The 11,606-nt window shown below is 37.1% G+C and overlaps 1 protein-coding gene across 1 annotated transcript; it reads left to right on the forward strand.

Annotated features, from left to right (window-relative positions):
- Window positions 1-280: 280 nt before the first annotated feature.
- Window positions 281-9,347, forward strand: LYAR (Ly1 antibody reactive). Its single transcript, XM_010172766.1, has 8 exons — window positions 281-402; window positions 1,339-1,453; window positions 3,478-3,585; window positions 5,490-5,573; window positions 7,106-7,439; window positions 7,717-7,821; window positions 8,825-8,910; window positions 9,213-9,347. Exons 1-8 carry the CDS (start codon window positions 281-283, stop codon window positions 9,345-9,347), a joined length of 1,089 nt encoding a protein of 362 aa, XP_010171068.1.
- The last annotated feature ends 2,259 nt before the right edge of the window (window positions 9,348-11,606 follow it).

Below are 11,606 nucleotides of genomic sequence, written 5' to 3' on the forward strand. Positions count from 1 at the left end.
GGGGGGGGGGTTACTAGTTTCGGGGTTACTGGTGTCCCGCGTGCTCAAGATTTCCGGGAAAATGAGCGTTTTTCTTCTGAACTTCTGCACGCGGGAAGCGACCGCTCAGGCTTCCCCTCGGTGGGCGCACAGCTGCCACCCAGTGCTTCTTCCAGACTGTACGTGTCACATCTCCTCCTGGTACTTCTAGGGCTGTGCTCGTGTGGGAGCAAAAAGATTGTACCCCAGTATAGAAGATTGTACCCCGGTGGTGTATAGAAGCTGCTGACCACTCACCAACATGGTAGTTTTCACTTGCAACGCGTGTGGAGAATCTGTGAAGAAAGCACAAGTTGAAAAGCATGTGAACATCTGCAGAAACTGTCAGTGCCTTTCCTGCATGGATTGTGGCAAAGATTTCTGGTAGGTAAAGGGTGGAAAATAGTCTTGCTCACTCTGCAGTGGCTGTCACAAATAATAAAAAAAATTCCTGTGGTGTATTAGAATTAAATTTGGCAATTTCTGAATAATTCATATTTGTATTTGAAAACTGTACACGTTTTTACATAACTTCAAACTTAATCATCCAGGTTGGAACTGCGAGGCTAACTAAACCACACGGTAAACTGAGTTGCAGTTTCTTTTACAGTTATAAGTGACAGTGCTTTCAGCTTCTGATCACCAACTGTTACTTATTCTGCTACTGCAGAGAGAATGAGATCGGCAATAACATAAAAAATTCTGAATTTGGTTGTCACTTCTCAGAACTCTGAAGAAAGAAGCGCTGCTGTCTGCCTTCAAAATATAAAAACAGGAATTTGCATAAGAAAATAAGATTGTCCTCAAATAATGATTATATTTCTTAACACTGACAAAAGGTTAAGGCCTATGTTATTTATTTCTTTTTGGGGGCACTTATGCATTGGTCAGAACTTCACTACCACATTAGTGTATCTATATTTAGGAATTAGGTTTTCACAAGCATTTTTCACCGGCTATTCTAACTTCAAAACGTGCCAGTATGAGTAGCAAAACACAGATATGTGTTAATAGCTGTGCATACATCACATGTAGAAATGCGGAGAAGTTATAGAGTCATTAATAAAAGCAGCAGTGTGCTGAAGACTCATCTGATCTTGCAAGTCAAATTTTCACTGAAGGCTGTAGCATGACAGAAATGTCAGCAGTCTTAGAAATAAATAAGCATGTTGGACTTTACTTTTTAAGTGTTGACAGTATTAAGGTTTAAATGATAGATGCTATCCTCTGTTACTTCAGTTTGTTGCTTACACGAGTCTTGCATGGTTTGAAGGACTGAAACACTTTAGTGAACTACAGTTAAAAATCTCCTTTGTTCAGGGGTGACGATTATAAGGAGCATGTGAAGTGTGTAAGTGAAGACCAGAAATATGGTGGAAAAGATTTTGAAGCCAAAACTAACAAAGGAGATGCTAAACAACAGGAGTGGATTCAGGTACGGTTTGTACTCTATATGGATATAATAAATAACTTGTTTATAATCGTTAAAGACCCGAGAGGCTATACTGGATCAAACCAGAGATCTAGTTTTCCCAGTATCCCCAGCTTTCTTTTGGCAATTCCTTGGTCTATTGCTTATCCTGGTAAGAAACACACCTTTTTTTTTTGTTTTGAATCTCTCCAACTAGTTTAATGTTCCCTAGTTTTTGTGTACAGAGGGGCATTGATCATTGTCCACCCTCTTCATGCCACATATGCTTTTGTAGACACCTGTCAGGCATCTCTCCCCATCTCATCATCTCTGTTCCAGGCTGAAAAGTCCTGTCCTGCTCAGTTGTTCTTACTTAAGTTGTATCTTTGGTCTTCTGAAGTCTTCCTACGTCTATACTTCTTTTGCATCCTTGTGAAATGAGGTTACAAGAACTACGTATGCTGTTCAAGATACGGATGAACCATAGATTTACTCTGTGTCATAATGATGTTTTCTGTGTCCTTCTTTATTCCTTTCTTACTGATTTTTGTCAGTTGAGCTACTTTTTTTTTTTTTTTTTACTGCTGCTGGTCACTGTGCTGGCATTTTCATGGAATTGGCTACTTCAGTCCTAGGATTTTATGTCTAAGCTGCAGTGATCAATTTAAAGCCTGCCATTTTAGATGTCAAGTTAGAATTCTTTTCCTATCCAAGCTGCTTTACATGAATTCATGTTGAATTTCATTCACCTTTTTATTACCTAGTCACTCATTCTCTTAAGATCTCTCTGGAATTCTTCACAGTCCTCATCCTGAATAATTTTATTACCATGAGGAAAATTTTCCTGCCCTCTTTTCAGATATTTTGTAAATAAGTTGAACAGCAGAGGCTCCAGCATGGATGGAAATGTCTCCAACTCTTTCTGTCCTACCCTTCAGGTAGTTATTTATCCCATGCAAGAACCTTCACTCTCAGGGCTCTTAGTTTGCTTGACAGGTTTTAGGAAGCAACTCTCAAAACACGTTTCTAAAACCCCATTGGATATAATTATTTAGATCACCTTTATCCACGGATCTGTTGATTTCTGTCTCGTATAGGACGCAATCTAACAAGGTGCTAAGCTGCTATGCATACATACTGAAGGCATGTGAATAATACCACTGAAGTCAACAGATTAGTGCCATTGTTGAGATAAAACATTGTCTGCGTGCATTGTTCAAAGGCAGTATGATGTGAGTGCTATTGCTTATGAAAATTGTTACCTTTTCTCAGTGCTAAGTACTTTCTGCACAGAAAGGGGAGGGATTATTACGGTGGTTTTTTTCTAGTAGTCTTAACACATCCACAAAACCTTTCAGTAAACAGATTTTCAGAAGTACAGAAAGACTCTCCAGTGTCCAGTGGCTACATCCTTAAATAAGGGGAAGCTGAGAGCTCCCTTTTTTTCCCCACAAGCAGTGATACTGTTCAAATAACTGCCACAAGGCCCTGGCCTGACCTCTGCTCTCTTGTGCTGATACCCATAGCATAAGAATATGCCTGAGCTATCTTACAGGGATTGATGGTTGTTGAAGCTGGCGCTGCTGCCAGAACAAATGCATGTCAAACTGTGGCCTCAAAGGTAGCCTGATTTTTCACCATTAACTCCAGAGTTTGCAAAAACCCATCAGTTGACAATTGCTTTTCTTAGTGCAGGTCTTTTTCTCACCACAAGAATCCCCTCTGTGATACAGTTACTTGACTTTTAAATGTTTTTATTACAGGTTGTAACTTGTAGATCAGAAAGCATTGGTGAGCAGTTCTGCTTGCCTCTGCTTACTATATAGGTATAAATATTTATATGGGTAACTTCAACACATCTTATGATCTATGATAAAACCAAAGATTAGTGTTTTTCTTGTGCATATTGTACAGTTCTTTTGAGCAAACTATACAGCCTGTGGGTACTAAGTGATTTCTGTCCAGTGTGTTTCCGACTTGCATACCTTGTGTGTATCATTTGATCATTACGCTTCTTTGCTGATTTAATTCTGTTTTTCTTCATTCAGAAAATTCATGAAGTAATGAAGAAGCCAAACATAAGCCCTAAAGTGCGGAACATTCTGGAGCAAATGCGTGTCTTTGATAATATTCCAAGAAAAAAAGTAAAGTTTCAGGTATGTTTTAATAGAACTTTGTAGTAATTCATGCAGTGAGCTTAAAAATAGACTTTCTTAGTGAGTGCTACTCTATTCTAACAAAGGTGGGAAAACCAGCTTATTTGGGCATTGGTAAATACATGTGTAATACCTGAATTTCAAATAGGCAATGCTTGTAAAAATACATCTCCTTCCTTAAAAGGACTCTCTGCCCGCCATTTTCATTAGGTGTTAAGCCAGAGACACACCATGCAAGCTTAATCTCTATGTGTAGGCTTGTTCTCTTTCTAATACCTTGCTTTTTTCCTGTTTGCAATTTCTATTGAATGTCCAAATTCTTAGACATACTTTTAAAGGATTCTTCTTTCTGTGGCTTCATTTTTTCCTGATAAGGGCAGGATACTGTTTTGAGAGTTTTTTTGTTGCTCATTATTCTGGGAGAATCTCCCACACTGCATGCTTTACTAAACTTTGCATCACAGCCAAAGCAAATTCTGAATGTTTCACAAAATCACAGAATTGCCTAGATTGGAAAAGACCTTTAAGATCATCGAGTCCAATCATTAACTTCACACTGACAAGTCCCCAACTAAACCATGTCCCTAAACACTATGTCTACATGACTCTTAAATCCTTCCAGGGATGGGGACCCCACCACTGCCCTGGGATTCAATGCCTGAGAACCCTTTCAGTAAATAAATTCTTCCTAATATCCATCTAAACTTCCCTTGGCGCAACTTGAGGCCATTTTCTCTTGTTCTGTCACTTGTTACTCGGTTGAACAGACGGACCCCCACCTCTCTGTAGAGGTACCTCCTTTCAGGTAGTTGTAGAGAGCGATAAGGTCTCCCCTCAGCCTCCTTTTCTCCAGGCTAAACAACCCGAATTCCCTCAGCTGCTCCTCATCACACTTGTGCTCCAGACCCTTCATCAGCTTTGTTGTCCTTCTCTGGACACACTCCAGCACCTCAATGTCCTTCTTGTAGTGTAGTTTAATGTGTTATCATTAAAGAATTACTGACAAACTGGCCTTTCCCCCCCCCCGCCCCCCTTCTGTGCCTCAGATTGTGAGGCTGAGAGGAGATCATGACTGATTCCAAAGCATTAAAATAGAACCTAATAGAGCTGTGGTGAAATTGCTGCTAGTGAGCTGAAGGTTAGAATACTTCTCTACAAAATTGCTCTAAGCAGGGCAAGTGATATTGTCAAGAAGCCTCTTTCCTTTTGGTAAGATATGTTGCAGTGGAAAATAAAAAGTTTTTGCAGTTTATCATTCCAATTTATTAATGCAACTTTCCTGGGATATTCATTGCAATGCAAAAATCTTTACATTAGGTTTTACTTAGAATTCCACATTCCTGAAAGTTAATCTGTTGCTGATAGTGTGAGCATAAGTAGAAATTTACTGCTTTTTGTTTTCATCTTCAAAAAATCCTGCAATAGCCCCAACAACTTTCAAATGTTTGCATTGAGATATATGCTTAAATTTTACTTTTCTCTAATAAACTAAGGTATCCATTTAGGAGAATGACCGCCTTGTCTAGTACACACATAAATAAATAAGATAAGATCATGAATGTTTTAACTCATGGGAACAGTCAGAAGGTCTGGTAGGACATTAACATAGCCAGCTGTATTCAACAGCTTGAGGATTATCTTTTCTATATATTTACATCTTCTGGATTACTATTGAGGAGGTAATTGAGAGGTATGGTATAGCCTTATAACAGTATGCAGGCATTATGCAAACCAGTTTAGCATGGAGGTTTAAGAGATTCATAGTGTATAAACATCTAACCAGATCTTGATTAGAAGTGATTAGATTTTTAAATGAAAAATAAAAACAAGAACCAAATATATGGTAATCAAGAAAAATATCAGAGACGCAGCTTTTCAGTTATTGTTGTTTTTTTCCTGCACAGAATTGGATGAAGAACAGTTTGAGAATTACTGACAGCACTTTGCAAGACCAGGTGTGGGATATTTTCTCTGAAGCAACCAGAAATGTAAGTTAAGTTAGAGGTACAACATCATACAACAGGAATAAGGTAAAAAACACTGGAAGGAAAACCTTTTGGGGTTCCCTTCGTAGATCTTAGCGGAAATATTATCTCCCATTGTTGCAGTGGTTTACGTTACAACGTAATGTTCCTAGACTAGATTGCTAATTTGGGTGTTGTTTTGATTGATTGTTTGTATCTACTGCTGCTACTAGAAAGCTGTTACAGAAGCTTACTTCTCTGTTGCTGTAAAGATTGCTCTCCCCCTTCCACCTTCTTTTGAGGAAGAGTGCAGGCATAGCTTTGATATGAATTCCTTGTTGATCATGCTTCATGTTCCTGATTTGATTATTCCAGTTAAACCTATTTGTAGTTTCTGAAGAAACTTTTTTCTGAAACCTTTTTCTGAAGAATCCAAATATAAGAGCCAGGAAGGAAAGAAATACATTTTTTTAAAGGATATGAACATAACAAACTCTGGGCATTGAATTTCAAGTACGTTGTCTTGCTGAAACATTAATTCTGAGTTGATACAACTTCATGAAAGTCATAAGCAGTTCCCTCTTGATTTAAACTGATTTTTTTTTTAAATAAATCTTGAATTTGAACAATTACTTTACTTAAACACAAGTAAACAATTTACATTTTCTATAGAATATAGCATTAAAGTAGAATATATAATATGACTTTCTTGCTCAGATAATTTCAACACACCTTTAAGAGTTCTTAAAAACATCTTAAGATATTCTTTGTGGTACATACTTTGAAGTGTATGCACTCAAAGGAAGTTCTCAAGTGGAATTCAAATGGAATTAAAATTACTCTTTACAAAAACATGTTGGTATTAAGTTGCTTGTATAAACATGTATTCTCTTTCTAAATAGCCACTTTAACATTTCATTAATTGTATTTCACTTGTAATAAATAAAGTTTAATTTAAATCTAAAAATGTTCATTAATATATTAATTCTACAAGAAAATTATTACAAGCCCAGGAACTTTAAAAGAAAACCAAATATGTTAAGGTGAGAAAAGGACAATTAAAATAACCAGCACTGCCTTTGTTGACATCATTCAATAACAGTTTGTTGTCCCAGACATATCCCAAAACAGGGAACTGGATGGCAAAGCTAAGATTATTACTCAAGGGCTGTGTATTCAGGAATAGGTTCTGTATCTTGCTGTAATACGCTGTATTTTTGTCTGTGTAAATAAAAGAGTTGTCTCTCCCTTAACTTAATTACATTTAGCAAACATGTTAAAAAAACCACATAGACAGTTATTTCAAATAGAAATTATGTATGTTGTAAGGAAACATTTCTTCTGTGATGTTAAGGTAATTAGCATTTAGGTTGTTAAGTTAAAAGAAGAATCAGCCATCCTATTTAGTGCCATTTCTCAGGTAACTGGTGCCACCATGTGTAAGCAATTTAATTGAATTCAGGATATTGGTGTTCTACATGAATGATGTAGTAGAAAAAAGTTGCAGTGTCAAAAAAGGCATGTAAAGGTTGTAATAATCTGTCTTTCAACAAAAGACTTCAAGTGAAAAAGAACAAGACAAACCACAACAGAAGAAAGAGGGGCAGTCTGCAGAAACTGGGGAAAAAACAATGGCAGAAGAAAATGGAATTACAGATGATAACATTGAGAGGAAAAAGAATAAGAGAGAACGAAAAGAAGAGAGACAAAAGAACAAAAAGAAGGAGAAAAAAGACTTGAAATTAGAAAACCAGTCAGAAGTAAAGAAGAGTAAAAAGTCCAAAAAAGGAAAGGAGAGCTTGGAGAATGAATTTGAAATAAATGGAAATGGCCAGCAGAGTGAAATAGAAGAGGAGACAAATGTAAAGAAACGCAAACATAAACATGCAGGTATCCATCCTACATCTTATATTCCTGTTTGTTTTCAAGACGCTTTGTCTCAGTGCCTTAAAGCTCAATAATCTACCTAAGCAGAATTTTTTAAGTAGTAACTTACATATACAAATTAGATTATTTTTTAACACTGTGGTTGCACAGTCCTTTTATAAAATCTGAACCTCTTAGCAAATATAAACTCATGTTACAAGAACAGAAACTTTAAGTCATGTCACAACTTTTCTTCTATTCTTACAATTTTTTGTGTGTGTTTGTCAAATTTCATCTCTAGAGGAACCTGAGATCACAACAAAGAGAATGAAAACCGAAAACATTCCAGAAGACATGGAAACAGAAAACACCAATGGCAACGAAGAAAATGTGGGAACAGATAAAGGTATTCTTAAAGGGGGAGTTTAGACAGCTATAAAACTGTTCTGCAACAGACCTAGTGCAGAAGATAAACACGGTGCTTTTGCAACAAGCCATGATATAAATTGTGCCTCACTATACATACACATATATATATGTTCAGTATACTTTTCTGTTCCAGAGTAAGTAGCCTGTGCTACACTTAACACCTGATGCTGAATTACTTCTCTGATTTGTTGCTTCTGCTGTGCTGGCAACCTTTTGCTACGTTCACTTTCACTGGGAAGTGGGGAACTTGGCATGTTTGTTTCACCACAGCAGGTCCCTTCCCTGCTGCCATGCACATTAGCCAACATAGCGGAAGATGAAAGATCATCTAGTCCAACCCCCCTGCCGGAGCAGGAACACCTAAATGAGATCACATAGAAAGGTGTCCAGGCAGGTTTTGAATCTCTCCAGAGAAGGAGATTCCACAACCTCCCTGGGCAGCCTGTTCCAGTGCTCTGTCACTCTCACAGTGAAAAAGTTTTTCCTTATGTTTACCTGGAACCTCCTACGCTCCAGCTTGCACCAGAAGAGCCTGGCTCCATCTGCCTGACATTCACCCTTTACATATTTATAAACGTTAATGAGGTCACCCCTCAGTCTCCTCTTCTCCAAGCTAAAGAGACCCAGCTCCCTCAGCCTTTCCTCATAAGGGAGATGCTCCACTCCCTTAATCATCTTGGTGGCTCTGTGCTGGACTCTCTCAAGCAGTTCCTTGTCCTTCTTGAACTGTGGGGCCCAGAACTGGACACAATATTCCAGATGTGGCCTCACCAGGGCAGAGTAGATGGGGAGAACTTCTCTCGACCTACTAACCACCCCCTTTCTAATGCACCCCAGGATGCAATTGGCCTTCCTGGACACAAGGGCACAGTGCTGGCCAATGGTCATCCTGCTGGCCACCAGGACCGGCTGGTTCCTACTAGAGAAGAAGACGACCTGGAAATAATTTTACTAATGATGGACACCTAATTATTTTCTAGGTAAATTCAACTGGAAGGGAACCATCAAAGCTGTTCTGAAACAGGCTCCAGACAATGAAATTTCAATTAAAAAACTAAGAAAAAAGGTACTGTACAACATGGGTTTTTTTAATCTCCTTGGGTCTTTTGAATTTCTCTCTGTAATGTTAGTTCATTAAAAAAGCAAAAAAAGTTGACATTATTTAACGGAGTATCAATTAACAGAATGTCAACTGAAGGACATGTTCTTTATTGCTTACTGGACTGCAGAAGAAATTCAGTGCTAATTCTGCAAAGGCATAATAGCAGAATAGATTCCATGCTATTTTTAATACCATAACATGAATGTATTACTACTGGAAGTGGAATCACCTTTACTAACTCAAAATCATTCCTCTGTCTTTTGCAGGTTATAGCTCAGTATTACGCAGTAGCTGGTGAACATCACAAGTCAGAAGAGGATATTCTAGTCATATTTAATAAGAAAGTGAACAATAATCCCAAATTTAAAGTTTTAAAGGACAAAGTTAAACTCCTGAAATAAGAGTTTGAATGCTTTTAATAACTTTTGCATTTTAATCTTGCAGACTGAGTCAAATTCTTCTGTCAGTTGTACAAATGTCATGCATTGGTCTCAAATTGTGTATGTGAGAACAGAATTTAACTTTTAAGACTGGATTACTCTTTTTATAGATTTATCACAGAACATTTTCAGATATTTTATTTTTGATTTTATGGAAAACGTATATTTTTGGTACAAGCCTACTATATTAAAATTCTTCCAGCAATGGATATAATTTATAGGCATGAAAGTTTATCAGGACACGGGTTGTGTGGCTTTTTGCAGAAACTATTGTAAGACCAAATAGGATTTTCATATTTAAAAACACACCATGTTTTGTTATGTTAAAATTCAAAATGGTATGACTGATATCCCCTTTACACACTGTAGCTAGTGCGTGCAGGCTTTAATCACCTGCTAATTTTGTGTTGTAAAATGTGTAATTAAAGCGTCTGTCAAGTTTGTGTATGTAATATTGCACATTCAGGGAAAATCTGAAGACTGTTACTTGTATATGCATAGCTACTGAATGTTTTAATTGGTAACACAACTGACTTCAAGTGGTCACACGGACTAAAAATTGACTGATGAAATAAATTACTTTAAAACACCACCTTAAATAGAACAAATCTTGCCACTTTAATTGTATAAAATACAAAATTTGAAGAGGCTGTTACATTGCAGTCACCAAACAACTTAGAAAGCTTACATGTATGTAAGAGAGTTGCCTGGGGAAAGTTACTTGAAGTTTATAGGATTTTAATCAAATGCAAAATACTTCCAGATATGGAGTTTCCTACTATGAATGAATCTGTTAAAAACAGTGGCAGAAAGCCAAGTAAAGTGTCTTGCAGTAGATGCTGTGGTCTTTTGGAAAATTGCATAATGATTTGAAGCAGATACACTTTTATAAAACTCCATAATTAAAATACTTGCGTTTATAGAAATATTGAATATATTAAAATTAGAAATATGAAAAAATTAACTGTCTGATACACTTGGTCCAGTTTTTCTGAGTACCTGTTTGTCTTGTTTATTATAAAATTTGTAATTAAAATACCTAATAGATTTAAGATCTCTTCAGTAAGTGTTTGTTAATTCATGAAAATGGCTTTGGAGATAAATAGAATAAAATTTATATAAAGATATGGAGAAACTTTGAGAACTTATTTGAACACATTTCAGAAACTTAGATTTTTTTTAATGTAGAAAAGGACATATAAAAGAATAAGTCAGTGAAATTGAAATTAATACAATGCTGTTAATGTTTTCACTGTATTTATTTTACAACAAATATTGTTACATTAAGATCCTAAATAGTTCTGGTATAGTAATTGTTACAAGTTTAATTTCTTTTTGTTTAGAATTCATTCCAAATTATGCCATTTTCTTACACGTTTCATCTTCCATTGCTGTTGACCACAACAGGTGATTGACATGTGTATAGAAACTACATTTGCTGAACTTCTGCTGATGATATCCTAAGTTCTTGTGATGACAGCAGCAGTTAGGGGTGCCTCCATCCTCTTCTCCCTACCCTCGCACTAGGACCTAACCTCTCCTGTCCTACACTTCAAAACACTCATGTCTACAAGCCAGGATCATCTTCCCGCTCTCTGCCTCTGCTCTCACCAGCCAGCTGGTTCCAGCTGCCTTGTGCTGGGAGCCTATCTCACAGCTCAGGGCAGTTTCTGAACAGGGCGGCAGAAGCGCTCTGCCGCATGAGATGTGGCCGCTACTGGCCATATCACTGTTGGCATCCTGCATTACCCTTGTGTTTGTTCAATAAAGCCCTGCTGTTCTCTTGACATGCTCACAAACTCATCAGGTGCATCTTTTTTCCTTTTTCGAACTGGTAAGGGCAGTTTGGATGGTTTCTGCTGTGCACTTAAAAATAAACATTCACAGCAATTTCTTTGGAGTGTTACAAGTTTCATGGCTGGGAAGAATGACAGTTTCTGCTCATTAAAACAATCAGCATTTTCTAATCTGCAGACAAAGAAGCTGATTATATCAGATGGAAACAATGTAAAAGTGTAGAAGAACCTTTGAAGTTAGACAGTTCTTTTTATTTGATCTAATAGATAACCAGATACTTCTTTGGCTCATGTCCCTGCAAAGTTCTGTCTGATGCTCAGGGCTTACTTCAGTGATCAATCACTACAGGCATCTCTGAAGTGAAGCAACAAACTAAATGTTTAGAAACCACACATCAGTTTAAAGCTTAAAATAAGGAATATG

The sequence above is a fragment of the Antrostomus carolinensis genome, unplaced genomic scaffold (assembly GCF_000700745.2).
Source record: "Antrostomus carolinensis isolate BGI_N321 unplaced genomic scaffold, ASM70074v2 scaffold4770, whole genome shotgun sequence".
In the NCBI taxonomy this organism is placed as follows: domain Eukaryota; kingdom Metazoa; phylum Chordata; class Aves; order Caprimulgiformes; family Caprimulgidae; genus Antrostomus; species Antrostomus carolinensis.